Source organism: Nicotiana attenuata, unplaced genomic scaffold, assembly GCF_001879085.1.
Source record: "Nicotiana attenuata strain UT unplaced genomic scaffold, NIATTr2, whole genome shotgun sequence".
Classification (NCBI taxonomy): domain Eukaryota; kingdom Viridiplantae; phylum Streptophyta; class Magnoliopsida; order Solanales; family Solanaceae; genus Nicotiana; species Nicotiana attenuata.
The window spans coordinates 158625-177003 of record NW_017671962.1 but is presented as its reverse complement, the minus strand read 5'-3'; the positions used below and the strand labels follow the sequence as shown (position 1 = coordinate 177003).

The following is an 18379-nucleotide window of genomic DNA, read 5'->3' as shown; positions in this document are numbered from 1 at the left end:
TTTTTATATTTTTAAAAAAAATAACAATTGTTAATAAATAAATTTATAATCAGTCAAATATTTATAATTTATTTTAATTTTAAAAGTAATTTTTTTCTGAAAATTTTATATCATTGTCACATAAATTGAACTTGTTATCGAATGGAGAATAACACTCGCTCCACCTCTTCATCACCCTCATCAAATATCTGTATAGCTGTTTAGAACCTACTTAACAAACAGAATATTATAATTAATGTTGTACCGATAACTGTTAGTAGTTGATTTTTTTTAATTATAAAAAAAAAAACACAGTACTAGTTGGGGTATTCTATTTTCTTGTTCGGGAATTGACCGGTGAAGGTCCTTTTTGTTGTAACCAAAATAATCAACCACCAAATGATTCTATTTAGGTTGTAGATTAGCCGTTGAGCTCTCCTTTTCTTCTGAAAAATTGCTCGGTATCTTTGTGCTTGTTGTTGGGTCGTTAGTTTTCTTGGTTTTTTTGACTTCACTTGAAGCAGCCCACCTCTTCTTAAATAGTATCTCTTCTTTCAAACTGTAATGGGCTTCATTTCTTCATCTGGGTTTATCAAGAATTGCTTAAAGGACAATAATTGGAACTGATCTTGAAATGGGTGCCACAAAAAAATTGATCTTTTTAAGAATTCTGTTCTATTTATGGTTCTTCTTTGGAGGGTTTTGCTCAGTAAAGGGACTCAGGCCTCTAAGAGAAAGGTCTCGTTCGTGGAGTGATGAGGTTAGTAACTTACAGTTATTTCATATCTGTTATTTTTTTTTGGTTCCCGTTCCCAGTTAAGGCAACTTTAATAAAAATGGAAACTTTTCTCAATTAAGTGGTGCTTAAGTTATGAAGTCAAAAGCTTGGTGTTTGCTTAAATGGAAGAATTTTTAACTCTATGATTGTACTATAAAGTCCTTAAGTTATATGATTGTTCCTCTTTTTCATGTTTGTTTTTTACTTCTCTTGACTGATGTTTATATGGTTATGGAAATTGATGTTCTCAGCTCTGTTGGAGAAAAGAAAAAAAGAAGAAAGTGATTTTAGCTTTCCCGTGTGCTGCCTGAAACGAGAGCATTCTTGTGGTGTTTGACGCATTTGACTTGTGCAATTCGGAGATTTCAATTGAATTTGCAAAAAAGTTTTAATTTTTGGTGTTTGTGGTGGGTTTATGATAAATGTGACCTGGTCACATGTTTAGACCCTAGCTTAGCTTGAAGTCAAAGGGGTTCCTGGTGAGCTGATTGCTAGGAAAGAGAGAATAGAGACTCCGGTCAGGTTTTACAGGCATGCAGTGTTTGTTTTAGTTTGCATAATATCATAATGGTCTGCATATACCCGGGATGTAACTGATATAATGTGGTTTAAGTTCAAAGTTTCAATTTATTGAGGTAACTAATGAAAGTAAAGGATATTTACAGTTGATCTACTTTGATCCTAGCTCAGCAGGCATCACGGGTCATGGCACTTCTGCAGCCAAGATGCGGATCAAAATTGATGGAAAAATTAACGATAAAGAAATGACGGTAAAATTAAAAAGGAAAAAGATGGTGGTGCTACATCTTGCCATATTAATAGAAGGTCATTTCGGTGTATTTGAGGTCAAAATAAATATTATCATGGGTTATCTATCTTTTGTATGATCATTTGGAGCTAATTTTACTCTTTTTTTCAGACTAATTTTACCAGACTTTTGGACTTATAAGTTATAGGGTGACACCATTTTCCAGAAATCCGTGATCTATAGGTGGAAATTAGACTCTTGAATCTGTATCACTGTACTAGACCTAGGAGTCATATAGCAATAGGAGTTGGACTCGAACATTCTTGGCAAATCACATAATAATAAGAGGTGAAATGAGAAAGGACAAAAGATCTCCTGTCTGATAGTTACTTTAGTTTAGTTGAGAAACACCTGACAATAGCACCAATGCATATATCTGGTTGTTGTTAATTTTCAAAGAATATAACAGTAGTCACTTCTTTAGTGCATGTCACATAGAAGGGGCTATGGACCTAAGGATATAACATGTCTAGCTGCAGCCAAGGTGCCTCAAAAATTGGCTTGTGAGAGGAACTCAATCTGGAAGACTTGCAACATGTGAGTCTTGCTAATGTAATCCATATCCCTTAGGTTAATATTTGAAGAATTTCACAAGGGGTTTATTTTGAAGCCGTAGTGATTTTCTGGCATTGAATACCATGAATTTTTGCCAAGGTTCTTTTTTAAGCAATACCTAGCAGATTCTGAGTTTAGTGGGCAGAGTTACCCAGTGGGAGGTAGCAGGTACCCAGTGGAATAGCTGACGTTGGCCCGGACACCACCTTCATAAGAAAAGGCTCTCCTAGAAGCAGCAATTGCTTGTTGGAGATCTTCCTAGGACTCTTACCATTTACTTGTCAAATATCCAAAAATACTGTTACTATTTACTTTCAACTTTAAAGCTCTCGCAAATACTAGTTTGTCTAACCCTTGTTGAAACCAAGTAATCGACATGGTATCCATGTTAAGACAATGACGAGATTCGAGGAGCCAAAAGTTATGTGAGATAAACAACAAACAATCTGCTCCTAGTATATATTTAAGAGTGAATCACCCCTACCAGATAAAAGAAAGGAATGTCTTGGCCTCTCACTGTAGGATGGAATGACCTGATGGTCCTGATCTATCTTGTTAATGAGTTATAAAGTAAGTAACTCTTGGTAAGTAGGATGCCAAATAGAGTGGAAAAGTATAAATTGACATTATTAGCTGGCTATATTTAGCTTCCTTTACGATACAGGTTCAGCATGAAAATTCTATTCTCAATATAGGATCATTGGAGCTCATTTACAAATTACGCATATTGAATCCTGGAGAGGATGTCTTCTCATGCATAGGTAACATGAGGGTTCATGGCATTACTACTAAAACTGACTAGGACCGTAGTGCTTCAGGGTTTCTATTCAACGACAAAGTTTGTATAACACAGGATATGTATAGGTGCACGTCACGAATTCAAAACCTGGATGCTGAACCAAATCTAGTTTTAAAAGGAGAAGGGTAAAGGGGTGGGCCTATTGTCCATTGAGTTTTGGAGCTGAAAGAATAAATTTCTCAGTCATCAAAATAATAAACAAAGAGAAAGAAAGTGACTATGGCCATAGTATGGCTGCTTGTTTTTCCTGCCTAGTCTTTAATCAAATTCTTTTTGTTTTTGGTAGCAGTGGCTATTTGCAAAGAAGAATGACAATGAGTTGGGGCCATTTTCTGCTTGGAATATAACAGGAACATACAGAGGTTTGTAAACTGTAAACTTGCTTTCTGGTGCATGCTTATGTTGCATTTGTTAGGAGAATATTCTTTCTATGTTCTTCCTTTACGTATTCTGATGAGTAGTGTCTTGTTAAGATAGTGAAAGTACCTCATTTGTCTTGTCAAACAGACTAGGCTAAGAAGTTAAAAGTGATGCTATCAATTGAGCATAACTCATTTCAAAGAAAATGAAGGAAGATAATCTTTCTTCCTTCAGTAAATGAACTTCCCTTGCTACTATCGTCTTGAATCTAATGATATTTTCTTCTGAAATTTGAGCTTCAGGATCTTGGAGGTTCCTAGATTCAAAGAATAGCTCTTCTCGATTTCCTGATTTTCAGAAGTCCAATGGAAACTCTGTCCTGGAATTGATTAGTGCCCCAACAAAAATAACTGGTGTACATTATGTTCAGGTAGTCCTTCCATCAGAAATACCAGTCTCTTTACCAAATATTGTGTTAACTCGGTGTCATTTTTCACAAAATTACTTGTCTCCTGAATAAAAAAGAAAGAAAAATGAAAAAATGTATTGTATCTCTGTACTTGCAAATCAGATGATGGTTACTGGACTATAACGTGTCGCTAAAAGGGAATTAATACTTACTTGACTGAATTGGATGAAGTACAACACCTTCGTTTGTCTTTTTATCTCAGAAAAGAAAGTCTTGTACAAGGAATTGCATGACATGATTGTTTATGTTGCATATTTTCTTTTCTGACAAAGAATGGGGGCGTCCAAGCATAATGTGTCATTGATGCTGTATGCCTGTAGCTTTGAAGTGTCTACTCCATGTTAGTCTGGGTTTTGGAAATAACTGAAAATTCCATTTATAGAAGATTGCTCATGTCATGATTCTCCTAGAGCCTATGTCATTTACTCCAAATTCAATCTTGTACTTCCGTTAGATATTAGATTTCAGCACAACCATAGTTTATTAACATCCCTACTAAAATTACAAGCAGTGCATCTTCCATATTTGTAATGCTACTGTTCATGGTCTTTAGTTGTGGTGGTTTTATGATGATACTTTTCTGACGCTGTTCGGTTTCCCTAGCATTCTGGTACTGTGTACTCTTCGAACATGCTGTTTTCTGAAGTCTAAAAAATAGTTTTGTTTGGCACTTGCGAATTTGTGAACCATGGAATTAGCTTATGTTGTAAGCTCGACAATCAGAACCTGATAGTGAATAGTGTGATGTGCTTACTCTGGTTGCTATTTTTTGGGATGTATAACCTGATAGTTATAGTACTTGAAAAGTCAAGTAACCTGAGCTGAATATACTTTTTATGATGAAATTACTTATTTCAATGACATTATCTTCCTATAATTTATTGTTGCCGACAACAGGGTGTAATAATTTTCCATGATGTTTTTGACAATGAACATGGGGGTGCTCAAATTAGAGTAGAAGGTGTATATGTATGGCCATTCAAACAACTTCGGATGGTAGCTTACAGGTACTAAATTTGTTACTTGGCCGAAAGGAAATTCTCTAAGTATGTTCGGCCACCTATCTTGCTCCATGGAACAAATTGATGTAGGAAGGTCCTTATATTTATAGTTGAAAATTGAAAGTGCACCTAACTAATATAATTAATTGGGAAAAGGGTCAAAATTGCCCCTCTACTATTGTTTATTGGTTGCTTGTGCCACCCGTTACACTTTTCGGCCATTCTCGTCCCTACCGTTAACAAAGTTTGCAAAATTACCCCTAACCCTAACGTCCCTCCACTGTGGCAGCTGACTCCATCAATTTTATCCATGTCAGCTGCCATGTCATCGACCCCACCAAATTAAAACCCTAACATAAACGACCCCCCCCACTCCTCACCTCTCCACCCTTTCTCTCATCTTCTCTCCCTCACCTCATACCAAAATCGCCGGAAACCATGGCATTTGTCATCACTAAAATCGCCGGAAGTTCATACATATTTGAGAGACCAAAAAATTTGTCATCACTAAAATGCAGTTTATGTTACTAACACAAACCTAGCAAGGCATCGAAACATCATTGTGATTTGAACTTTAACACCATAAGTATCGTCCCACTTCAACAAAGTACAGATTCTAGCACTATTTTGCAGTCAGAAAGCAATTAAAAGCATTCAACTAACAAATAAGAAAGAACAAACAGAAGTACAAGAAAATGGTAATATCACTTCTCTGCCTCAACATCACTGCCAACTGATGTTGGTTAAAACAACAAAGAATAAATCACTTAACTAATCTACTTTAATAAGCTTGATAAACATGTTCACTCACTCATTGAAATATTTTTATCTAAAGAAAGCCCATCAAAAATCATAATGACAATTCTACGAACTTTTAAAAAATGATAGGCATAACAAAGTATAGAACATCAAACATAGATTTGGGCATACCAAGTTGTTCTTAAGCTTCAAAATCAGAATTTAATCAAAAATTTTCAGCCTCAACATTATATTCAAGTAACATAAAATGAACTTCAACAACTTCTGGAGAACATGACAGACCCATCAGGTATTCTTCAACCTTTTTCAAATTCTTTGTATGGTGATTTTAGTCTCCTTTCAAATACATCTCCCAAATCGGTACTAACCAGCCACCATTAACACCGCCATTAATTGACAGACCCACCTTCTTCACATAAACCCCCACCGTATCTCCTCCATTTTTTCACATTCTCATCCACAACAAAATAATGAAGAACCAGACAGAATAAAATGAAGAACAAACCAAAAGAAAGAACAAACCCCGATATCAGAGTGACTCTTTTGGCGGTGACTATAGCTTCTTATTTTTTCTGAATGGGATTGGAAAGAGGTGGTAGTGAGAGGTCGGCTAAAGAATTCAATCAAATGAGTATTTTTATGTGGCAAGAAGAGATTAGAAGAACATTCTTAGAGGATTGAGGGTGGGTGATATAATGGGATAGGGTAGAGATTCCAAGATTAAGCAACCAAATCGATGAACGGAAAATTTAATAATTTGAGAATTCGAGGAAAATAGAAATAAATAGCATTGAAATTAAAGAAGAGAAGAGAATCAGTGCAATCGATGAGTGAAAGAGAGAAAGAGAAAATGGAAGGAGAAAGGAGACGAAGAGGGGAGCCAGTACCGTGGAGTTAGTTCTGCCCGCTGAAAATTTTCCGGCAAAATGCCATGGTTTCCGGCGATTTTGGTATGAGGTGAGGAAGAGAAGATGAGAGAAGGTGGAGAGGTGAGGAGTGGGGGGGGGGGGGTCGTTTATGTTAGGGTTTTAATTTGGTGGGGTCGATGACATGGCAGCTGACATGGATAAAATTGATGGAGTCAGCTGCCACAGTGGAGGGACGTTAGGGTTAGGGGTAATTTTGCAAACTTTGTTAACGGTAGGGACGAGAATGGCCGAAAAGTATAACGGGTGGCACAAGCAACCAATAAACAATAGTAGAGGGGCAAAATTGACCCTTTTCCCTAAATAATTTAAAGCTTTGGTCACTTTCTTATTGAAAGATAACAATCTGAAAAATGTCTTTATAAAGCTCATGACAGTTTATCTCACATAGGACAATAGATGATTACAACTTGGATTTGTAACGGTTGAGTTTGGTTATATTAGGTTATGGATGCGCATGAAAGTAAAAGGTCCTCTTATTAGGTTTTTAGCATGGTGAAGGATTTAGGCCTCAAGTAGGCTTTGTGAAGCATTGTCAAGAAAGATGTTAGACATTGCATATCTTAAGAATATTGTTGTAAAGAGAAGTAAAGGGAAGGAATATAATTTACTTTTTAACTGTTTCTTAACAAAGTAACCCTAATTGCTTCAGTCTTCTCAATTCGCATAACAAGCCTGGAGATACTATTTGGAATGCTTCATTAATGGACATTTATGCTTCTTTTTGCAGTGGCAAAGAGGGTGAGCTTGGGCAGGAAGACGATTATCTGTTATCAAATCCATATCATTTGGTATTAATCATGACCATATTTTATGTCTTTGAGATGAATTTTTGAATAGTAGCTTTGATAGACAAACTTATGACGTCTGCACTTGTGAGTTTTACCCATGCTAATCAATTGTTTTACTTTAAATTTCTCCATTATCATTATGCATTTTCCTTTATATTTGAAGCTTGTAAGTTGTAATGCTTTGGCACCTGACGGTTTGAAGGTTTGCAGCCATGAATGGCATGCTTTGCTTTTATATAATATTGAGGCATTGGGATGCAAATTCAAAAATTCTATGGTGTTTACTTTTTTAGGAAATCTTTTCTCATTTATCTATTTAAAAATGAAACTACTCATTTTATGAAAACTTTGCTTCTTAAAGTGGTAGTTCATAGAGGGAGCTTCTTGTATTATTCACATATCCCCTCCCAGATAGGTTACCTTTACCCCTCTATATGTTTTTTTTTTTAGCTCAGGAATTATATTAAAAAATTGATTTACATCCCATCCAAGTGAATTCTAAACAAATATTGAGTGGCATTAATAATTTATGAAATGACAATTTCTTTCTTTATCTTACCTTTCCTGGACAGCTTGGACTTTTCTCATCTCAGGTCTTCCAGGAGTCTCCACGAGACAAGATTTGGAAAAGGAAACATTGTAATAATCCTTACTCAACCTTGATCCAATTACATTTTTTAAATTCCTGTCTATAACTATGTTTATCTCTGTCTGTGCAGCACCTATTTATGAAATGGAGAAACATTGTAATGTTGAAATTGCAGCACAAGTTTCTCGTGTGTCATCTTCCGCTACTGGTATTTGATTTATCCTAAATACCTTTCTTTTCACCCAATTTCTCCCTGTAGTTTGAGCAAGTACCAGGAAGCAAGTGATTTATCACGGGTTACTTGTCATTTCCAGATGTAGATCGTGATCATTATCATCTAGAAGGATTGATGGAAAGCCCTTCAGTGGATGACGATGGAGACTGTTTCTCACCCATGCTATTAAATGCTACTTCTGTCAATATAGAGGTTTACTACAACAAAGCAGTTAACTATACGTTGATGGTCACCTTTGTATCCTACAAGAGTTGTTATGTCATTGACTTATTTTTTCTATAAACTTTGTGTGGTTCCTTAACTTATGGAAACCCTAGGTATCTTTTCTTCAAGTGCTCCTGCTCATTCGGCAAATGGAATATAGCAACACTCAATCAGTAAGACCACCACTTTCCATTACATCCAATGATACAAGTCTTCACTTATTTCTTTTTCTTTTTTTATTGCTATTTCAGTGTGTTAAATCAAATGAATGATGTCTGATGTTCCTTTTTTAGGGAGCTTCCAAAGTTTCAATTCTGATGATCGGACAACAGGGAATAATTGATTCTTATCTTTGTCTTCTACATCTGACTGCAGGCATACTTGTTGGTAAGTTAGATGGGTAGCTGGTATCTAGGTCACTGTAACCAACACGTTTTGCTGGTTTTATTATCTGAAATTGTAGAGTGGTGGTAACAATGACGTATCCCTCTTAAGATAAACACTTCCTAGTTAGTAATTTCTTAAAAAGTCATTACTATGTCGTGCTTTTGCCTTAAAAAGTCATTACTATGTTGTGCTTTTGCCTTCCTGTTACCTACTCTTAGAAGTTTGTATGGCTACTTCAAGTGAATTTTACGTTCCTAATGTGTTCATTACTTCTTATAGACTCTTGTTGAAGATTTTCTCTGAGAAACTCATGTTGTTTCTAGCTGCAATTCTGCACTCTGCTAATCTTTCGCTGTTTTACAGAATCCCTGTTCAATGCTTTTGCAACTGCTGCATTTTTCAAGTTTGTTGTGTTCTCAATATTTGAGATGAGATATCTTCTCGCAATATGGAAGGCAAATAGACCTATGAGTAGTGGAGAGGGTTGGGAAGCAATGAGGCGCGAGCTATCAGTTCTGTACAGCCGTTTCTGTAAGTATCCCTTGCTGAAATGTGGACATGTGCATAAATAATAAACTGTGTCACCAACTATATCTGCCTGTATCTTTAATTTGTCAAGCTGCAAGGTATGAATTCTTCTGATAGGGGAAATTAGATGTTGAAGAGTAAATAACACATTTGGGTTTATCTGGGAAATCTTTCTTTGATATAATCCTACCTGCTTCATATAGCTGAATTCGTGAACTATTCCTGGTTCTATTGCATTTCTCTACCTAGTGAAGAAGGATTTAACCTCTGATTTGCAATAATTTGTCCAATACACGCTAGACTTCAAAATTTGGTGACTTGTGATCTGACATAACAGGTTTAAGTAAACGAATAAGTGTCTAGGGTGAAAATATAAGCAATGAATGAACTTCACCGTTCAACATGGTTCATGGTTTGCTTCAGATGGGTGCCATGGGCCTAACGAATTGAAATTTTGTCCCAAAAACAAATGCAACTCTCTCTTAGGGCAGAAGCATTATGTCGTTTTGTCATCCAAAAATCTCAAGAGAAAGAAGTCATGCAAATTTGGTAGAGAAACACTAAAGCAATCCCCCCCTCCTACACCCCCCCCCCCCCCCCTCAGCTTGATCTGCTTCAACTGTCATGGACGACACACTCATTTCTCTATCTTTACAACAACAACAAAACCACTGATTCCCGCAAGTGGGGTATGGGGAGGGTAATCTATCTTTACAACAACAACAAAACCACTGATTCCCGCAAGTGGGGTATGGGGAGGGTAAGATGTACGCAGTCTTACCCCTATCCTGGAAGAGCAGAGAGGTTGTTTCCAATAGATCCTCGGTGGGAGAACGGATGAAAAAAGTAATGGCAACAAGTAGGAACAGCAACAAGATAAAAATAAGACCGAAGCTAAGAAAGCAGTTAAACTCTAGGTAGTACTAGCAATCTATGGATAAAAGGATATCATTTCTCTATCTTTATTTTCCAAAATTGTTTTGCAGATGGGATCCTTTTAGGTGGCATTTTGGTCATGTACGAGTTCCATAAGTTTCTGCGGCCTCTTCTTCTCCTTTTACACTCTTTTTGGATACCTCAAGTTGTAACTAATGTTGTTCGTGACTCGAGAAAACCATTGCATCCTCATTATATCTTGGGAATGACTATAACTCGGTTAGCAATCCCACTATATGTCTTTGGTTGTCCTCACAATTTTATGCGGATAGAGCCCGGCAAAAATTGGTGCATCTGCTTGGGAATTTTCATGGCATTCCAAGCATCAGTTCTTCTTTTGCAGCACTATCTTGGATCTCGGTGGTTCATTCCTCGTCAGGTATTATGCTGCTCTATTTGTTGATTTTCGATGAAACAATTATGCTACTAGAAGTAAGAAAACAACAGAGAAGAATAAGTTTTGCGGTGACCGATCTTTTCTGATGAAGTATACAAAAGTAGATGCTCTAGACAAAAAAATGATTCTTAGGATAAAGCATCAATCATCTATTGAGTTTTGCAGTGATCTATCTTGCGTAAGCTTTGTTGAGGTCTTGCAGATTTTACCGGAGAAGTATAGCTATTATAGAAGGTTTAACCAAGATGCAGCTCGTGTCTCTGACTGTGTCATTTGCATGACTGCTATTGATCTTACTCAACGTGCAAATCACTGGATGGTAATGCAAGTTGTATTGAACTTTTCTCGCTATAATGTAGGATTCCTGTCAAAATATGGTAAAGAAAATCCATATGGTTATAATGCGCCAACTGATTTGCAGGTGACGCCTTGTGATCATTTCTTTCATTCCGGTTGTTTACAAAGATGGATGGACATAAAGATGGAGTGCCCAACATGCCGACGTCCTCTTCCTCCCGCGTGAATAGATTTATTTTTGAATTCCTATTGATATGGAGCGACTCACATCACCACCAACCTGTCAAATGAGGTAAATGGCTGTACATGAATATGTTTTAACGGTAACATTCTTTCCTCTAGAACTCTTGTGGGCGATATTACCATACAAAACGTGCGGAAATTTAGTGTGGCAATCAGGGTCGGCCCGATAAATTTTGTGGCCTAAAGCTAAACTTTATGAGGGGCCTTAACTTTTTTTTTATGAAGTCTATTTTTTTCGTTTCTTTAGATGCAAATTTATTAATAATGTTCTTATAATCAATTTCTCTTAATAAGTCTTTCTCAATTGACAATATAGCTAATCCATTTAATCTCTCTTGAGACATTGTTGAGCTTAGATAAGATTTTGTCTATTTTAATTTTGAAAAACTTCTTTCCGCTGAAGCAACGGTAACATGGGTCATCAACATTATTCTATAAGCAATATAGGCATTTGGAAAAGAATCAAATCTTTTTATTTGATTGAGTATATCTATTAAACTGTTATCTTCTAATTGCAATATTTTCCTTAACACTTTTAATTCAGAAAATAAATCTAAACCATCAATAGTAGATTGATTATTATGCTTCTAGGAACATTCAAGGCATTTTTTTTCTCAAATTTCCATCATCTAGCAATCTCGGTTATTTACCGTTAAATAGAAAACCAAAAATATTGTCATATGCTTCGAATTATTCAAATCTATTTTGAAGTGAAAAAATAGGTCTACTAAGTATAAAAAGTAATCTACTCTAAAAATCTTCGAGAGATTTGAAATTTCATTATCAACATTCTCATCAAATTGTTTCTTCTTATATATCACACATTTCTTACGAAATTAGAGTTTGATATTCATTTCAAATGCAATTTTCTTGGTAGAAATCATAGCGCGCAGTTGCAAATCTTTGCCCGCAGTTGCAAATCTTCTTCTCTTTATTTATTAAAGAAAAAAATAAAACTTTTTCACTTCATATAACTTTTTTTTAAAATATATATATAGCCTATTAGGTGTAACAATAAATAGGGTCCCACAAATGTGAGGCCTAAAGCAGTTGCTTTACCTGCTTTAGGGAAGGGCCGCCCCCGGTGGCAATGAGCTCTGAAAATTTTTTAAATAAGTTGTCTGACCAAACGCGTGATGTGATTATTTCCCTCAACAGATAGAAAAATTCCCCCTCCGTGTGATTCCGAAAGAAATGTGTAATGTGACTGAGCTTTTGTACCTTCTCTCAGGTTGGTGGAGGAGTGGATCTGAGCATTCTTGAGAAGTCTTCAGTAGGTTTTAAAAATTTAACACAGATTCACCAGATTGCCTTGTGCAGTTCTTGTAATGTATATTATGGTCAATGTAGTTCTTGTTCAAGGTGATAACATTTCTAGATTCTAGTTCTTGTTCAAGGTGATAACATTTCTAGATTCTTTTCCTGTATTCCATTACTTCAGTTTTTGTTTGAGATATAGGTTGAGAAAACAAGTTGTAAATTCCAAGTTGGGAAATGTAGCCTTTGATCAGCACCTTTCAATAGGTGAATTACAGGTAAATAGGAATCATGATTTTTATAGGAATTTGTCCAATAAGAGATGGAATTGGAACTGTTGTTATACTGGTTTTCAAATTTGACTTTCTTACTATTAGAAAAATAATTAGCAGGGGTAAGTGTGAAGTCTTCTATGAATACCGGGGAATTGGCCAGTATTACTTTACTTCCTCTAAGTTCAAGTTATTCCTTTGTGGTTGTTCATCTTCCACTGCCGAGGCCTCTAGAAAAAAGGTGTTCTTTTGCATTGCACTTCTTCATGTCTTGGTTAACTGTCGTTCTGAATATTCAGATCTATGGATCTCATCTACCTAGCATCAAAGCGAGACTCTGTTCAAATCTGCCACGGGCGAGGCCTTCTGTTCTATGAACATCCACCAAGGGTCGAGCTACCACGCTCTTGATGTGTGATGACCAAAAGGTCATCTTTTGTTTTAGAGTCTATTTTCGTGTTCTGAGGCCTTGTATGTCTTCTTGATTTGTGTACGCAGTTCGGGTGCGATTCCGGATAGCTTTTATGTGAATCTTAAGAAAAATATTAAATTTGGCCTTTAAAATTGATTAAAGTTGACTTTGGTCAACATTTTTGGTAAACGGACCCGTGATTTGACGGTCCCCAGATGAACAATAACGAACGATAAGCAAGGAAAAAGAGCACTTCGTAGAAAAATATTGGACTTGGGCATATGCCCGGAATCGAATTTCGAGGTCCCTAGCTCGAGAAAAGAATTTTAAAGAAAATTGTTTGCTGGAAATATAAGGACTTTTGGAAATAAAATGGTGTAAAATCTTGATGGTATCGGGCCCATATTTTGGTTCCGGAGCCCGGTACAGGCTTAATATAATATTTACGTCATATCTGTAAAATTTGATAAGAATCGGAGTTGGTTTGGTATAAATCGGACCCTTAGTTGAGAAAATATAAATTTGAACTATCTTGTGAAATTCATGAGTTTTGGTGTTAAATTCATTGTTTGAGATATTATTTGGCGATTTGATCGCACGAACAAGTCCGTATGATGTTTTTAGACTTGAGTGCATGTTTGGTTTGGAGCCCCGAGGGCTCGAGTGAGTTTTGGATAGGCCACCAAGTGATTTTGGACTTAGGGAGATTACTGGTATGTTTCAGCCTCAGGCACCGCAATTGCGATGTGAGTAATGACCGCAAATGCGAGCTTTTGCTACGCAAATGCGAAAAAGGCCAGGCCAGCTTTTCTCGCAAATGCGAGATATACTTCGCAAATGCGAAGGTTGTCCAGGTAGGCTAGAAGTCACAAATGCGACAAAATTGTCGCAAATGCGAAGGCAGCAGAGATTGCAAAGGTTCGCATTTGCGATGCCTTTCTCGCAATTGCGAGCTTCGTAAATGCGAAGCTCCAGTCGCAATTGCGACATCTGCAGCTCATCAAAACATCATTTGGATGGGATTTTCACTTCACTTCTCAAATTTTCAAACCCTAAACTCCCATAGGTGATTTTCTTGAAGAGAGTTCTTCCCCAAATCATAGGTAAATGATTTCTAACTCATTTTCTTCAATGTATTTCATATTTTTACATGATTTCACTTCAAAATCTAGGGTTTTTCATGGGAAATTGGGTGTTCTTGGGTAGAAATTAGGATTTTCGAATTTTGGGGATTTGGACCTCAATTTGAGGTCGAATTCCAAAACTAATTGCATATTTGAATTCGTGGGTGAATGGGTAATCAGATTTTGGTTCGAACTTCGAGTTTTGGCCAAGCGGGCCCAGGGTCGGGTTTTGACTTTTTGGAAAAAATATTGGGAAATTCATATTCATGCATTAGAATTGGTTTAATTAGCATTTTTTGATGTTATTGAATTAATTATGGCTAGATACGAGTGAATTGGTGATGGAATCGAGAGGGAAAGCGGTGGTTGAGTGTTGAATTGTCCGTTGGCTTGAGGTAAGTGTTTGGTCTAACCTTGACTAGAGGGAATAGGAAACCCCGACGTATGTGCTAAATGAAATTTCATGTGTACCTATGTGCCACCAAATTTCCGTTTTTAGTTTGTTTCCCTTCCGCGTTTCCTATTATACTATTTCTCGTCTTATTTGCTACCTGCTTAAACTGTTTCCATGCCTTAATTGCTACTCGATCATAAATGCTTCCATGCCTTAATTGCTACTTGATCACAATTGCTCCATGTCTAATTGCTTCATGTTAACTGTTGTTCTCTTCGTTGATTTATCTAATTGTTTCATGTTAGTTGTTGATATTTCCATTGAGGTAATATTGGTTTCGTAGCTTCATTTTATTATCCCGTTGGTTTATATGGATTCATTGGTGCCTTATGGTGCACGTTGGTTGGTCTCGTTGATTTGGTTTCATGAGTGAACTTTCATAATCGTAGCGAAATTCCATTGTGTAGTTGAAGTATAAGAATTGTAGAAATTGAGTTAACTTGTGAAACACCTTGTGTTTAATCTTTGTGATTGGTGTTGATATATACATATGTTGGGACCGGGTTGCACGCCGCAACAGGAGGAATAAGGGAGATTTGTGATTGTCTGGTGGGATCGGGTTGCACGCCACAACAAGGAGTAATAACGGTGGACAGGTGGGATCGGGTTGCGCGCCGCAACAGGAGGAATAAGGGTGATATGTGTTGAGGAGCAATAAGGGAGGACATGTGGGATCAGGTTGCACGCCGCAACAAGGAGGAATAAGGGAGAATATTGATACCGTTACTTTTGGAAATATTGATATTGCTATTATTCATATGGCGGTATCGGGATGCATGCCGCATCAGTTAATATTTTTGGCATTTATTTCAGTTGAAGTTATTATTGAGGTGTTGAAATTCCCTAAGGATTGGTTATAGTTGAATACTGGTAGACTGGTTGGGTCCAGTGTTCCTTTAATGCAAGTTCCGGTTATTTTTCATTCCGTACTTTTTTTCTATTTATTATAAACTGTTGCAGGTTATATATATTATTATGCCCCGCCGTAGCCTCGTCACTACTTTGTCGAGGTTAGGCTCGGCACTTACCAGTACATGGGGTCGGTAGTACTAATGCTACACTCTGGACTTTTTGTGTAGATCCGAGTGTTGGACCATACGGACCGTAGTTCGAGGTTGCTGTCTTCAGACTAGTGGAGACCCGAGGTAGTCCTGCAGGCGTCCTCAGGCCTTGGCGTCCCCTTCTATCCTGCCTTTCTTTTCTGTTTTATTTATTTTCGAAACAGATGTGTACTTCTTTATTCAGACTATTATGTGTAGTATTCGTAGATGGTCCGTGAAATTGTGACACCAGTTCTGGATGGAGTTTTATTATGGTGTCGCAGTTGTATTAAGATAACTTGTTAAATTCTGTTCTTTCATTTGATTCCGCTGATTTACTTATATTAACTGATAAATTGCTAAAAGATAAAGAAAAAGTGAAATAATCTGTAACGTTGGCTTGCCTAGCGACTACAATGTTAGGCGCCATCACGGTCCCGGCGGTGGAAAATTTGGGTCGTGACAAGTTGGTATCAGAGCTCTAGGTTGCTTAGGTCTCATAATTCACGGACAAACTTGGCAGAGTCTGAGGGATCGGTACGGAGTCGTCTGTGCTTATCCCCCAGATGCTACGAAGTTAGGAACAATTTCACTTCCATTCATCTCTGTCGTGCGGTTTGATCTCTCAATGCTAATTGAACTCTCTACTCTGTCCTTTCGCAGATGGCGAGAACGCGTACCGCTTCATCAGCTGATCAGCAGTCCGAGCCCCTGATTGCAGCTCCTACGAGGGGCAGAGGACGAGGCCGAGGCAGGGACAGGGCACAACCCAGAGCAGCAGCACCAGCGGCGGAGCCTCAGGTTGAGTTTGATGATGAGGTTCCGGCCCAGACCGTTCCAGCGAGACCAGCTCAGGTCCTAGAGGGGTTGTTAGCTACCCCGGTACTCCAGGATGCTCTGGTCCGTCTAGTGGGCCTTATGGAGAGTGTCACTCAGGCAGGCATACTTCCAGTAGCACCAGCCATCTCTCGTGCTGGGGGAGGAGCACAGACTCCCGCTACTCACACATCGGAGCAGATGGCTCCCCAGTTTCAGACTCCAGCAGCTCAGCCAGTTGGGGTAGTCCCGCCGGATGTTGTGGCTCAGATCGGTGATGGAGAAGCTATGTCTACAGATGCTTTATGGAGGTTAGACAGGTTCACCAAACTTTTCACTACTACCTATGGCGGTAATCTTCAGAGGATCCCCAAGAATATTTGGACAATTGCCATGAGGTTCTCCGGAACATGGGGATAGTGAAGACCAATGGGGTCGACTTAGCTGCTTTTCGCTTATCAGGTTACGCCAAGAAATGGTGGAGGGATTTCTGTTTGGCTAGACCAGCCGGGTCGCCTGCTTTGACTTGGGATCAGTTTTCTCAGCTATTTCTAGAGAATTTTCTTCCTTTCACTCAGAGAGAGGACTATCGGAGGTAGTTTGAGCGTCTTCAACAGGGTTCTATGATCGATACTCAGTACGAGACCAAATTTATTGACTTGGATCGTCATGCTCTTCTTATACTTCCCAGAGAGAGAGAGAGAGGGTGAGGAGATTCATTGAGGGACTCGCTCAGCCTGTCAGATTGCAGATGGCTAAGGAGACAGGGAGTGAGATTTCCTTCCAGGATGAGCCAATGTGGCCAGACGAGTCGAGATGGTTTTAGCTCAGGGTAGTGGTCAGGGGTCTGACAAGAGGCCACATCATTTTTGAGGTTCAGTGGTGCCTCGTCTAGAGGCAGGGATTCTTTTAGTAGAGGCCACCATCCCAGGCCATTTCATTCAGCGCTTCAGGTATCCCATGGAGCTTCAGTGAGTCGTGGTCCGTATGTACCTCCTTTAGGGCAGCCAGCTCATAGTGCACCGCCAGCTCCTATCAGAGCACCTCCTCTCTAGAGCTATTGTCGTGGTCAGCCAGCCCGCAAGGGTCAGTCTCAGTTTCCCCAGCCGCAGTATTCAGATGGATGTTTAGAGTGTGGTGAGTACGGTCATATCCGGAGGGCTTGTCCGAGGTTAGTGGGTGCTCAGTCGCAGCAGCAGAGTTCTCGTGCCATGATTGAGGCACCGCCTGCCCAGCCAGCTCGAGGTAAGGGTCAGGGAGCCAGAGGTAGGGGTCAGCCCGCTACAGGTGGAGGTCAGGCCATTAGAGGTGGAGTCCAGGCCGCTAGAGGTGGAGGCCAGCCAGCAGGAGGCCATCCTAGAGATATAGTTCAGGATGGTGGGGCCCAGCCCCGATGTTATGCTATTCCATCTAGGCCTGAGGCTGAGGCCTCCGATGCAGTTATGACAGGTATGGTTTCAGTTTGCAATAGAGATGCTTCAGTTCTATTTGATCCGGGGTCTACGTACTCCTATGTGTCATCTTATTTTGCTCCATATATGGTTGTGCCTCGTGATGCCTTGAGTGTTCCCGTGTATGTGTCCACGCCAGTAGGGGATTCTATTATGGTTGATCGTGTCTATCGCTCGTGTGTGGTTGTTATTGGGGGTCTTGAGACTAGTGTAGATCTCCTACTTCTCGATATGGTTGATTTCGATGTCATTTTGGGGATGGATTGGCTGTCACCTTACCATGCTATATTGGATTGTCACGCCAAGACCGTGACCTTAGCCTTGCCGGGGTTACCTCGATTGGAGTTGAGAGGGACTCCTGGTCATTCTATCAGCAGGGTTATTTCGTATGTGAAGGCTCGGCGTATGGTTGAAAAGGGGTGTTTGGCTTATCTAGCCTATGTTCGTGATTCTAGTGCTGAGGGTCCTTCTACGGATTCTGTACCAGTTGTTCGGGAGTTTCCAGAGGTATT

The 18379-nt window shown here is 38.8% G+C and overlaps 1 protein-coding gene across 3 annotated transcripts; it reads left to right on the top strand.

The window, feature by feature from the left end:
- Window positions 1-294: 294 nt before the first annotated feature.
- On the top strand, window positions 295-12641 carry LOC109211071 (transmembrane E3 ubiquitin-protein ligase 1-like). 3 transcript variants are annotated; one of them, XM_019374574.1, is made up of 15 exons: window positions 295-739; window positions 3206-3281; window positions 3582-3709; window positions 4646-4755; window positions 7165-7225; window positions 7798-7864; window positions 7945-8022; window positions 8129-8241; window positions 8367-8426; window positions 8547-8640; window positions 9004-9171; window positions 10155-10483; window positions 10704-10820; window positions 10923-11090; window positions 12273-12641. In XM_019374574.1, exons 1-14 carry the CDS (start codon window positions 614-616, stop codon window positions 11022-11024), a joined length of 1629 nt encoding a protein of 542 aa, XP_019230119.1. In that variant the 5' UTR covers window positions 295-613; the 3' UTR covers window positions 11025-11090; window positions 12273-12641. The 3 variants fall into 3 exon arrangements, with proteins under 3 accessions (XP_019230119.1, XP_019230117.1, XP_019230118.1); XM_019374572.1 differs by having other exon boundaries at window positions 8129-8286; XM_019374573.1 differs by having other exon boundaries at window positions 296-739; window positions 3209-3281; window positions 8129-8286.
- The last annotated feature ends 5738 nt before the right edge of the window (window positions 12642-18379 follow it).

Excerpts from the sequence above, each read along its gene's own strand:
- LOC109211071 (XM_019374572.1), top strand. The coding sequence starts at position 614 with ATGGGTGCCACAAAAAAATTGATCTTTTTAAGAATTCTGTTCTATTTA. Across the intron at positions 7,226-7,797 it reads TATCAAATCCATATCATTTG|CTTGGACTTTTCTCATCTCA; the intron begins GTATTAATCATG and ends TTTCCTGGACAG. Across the intron at positions 8,287-8,366 it reads ATACGTTGATGGTCACCTTT|GTATCTTTTCTTCAAGTGCT; the intron begins GTATCCTACAAG and ends TGGAAACCCTAG.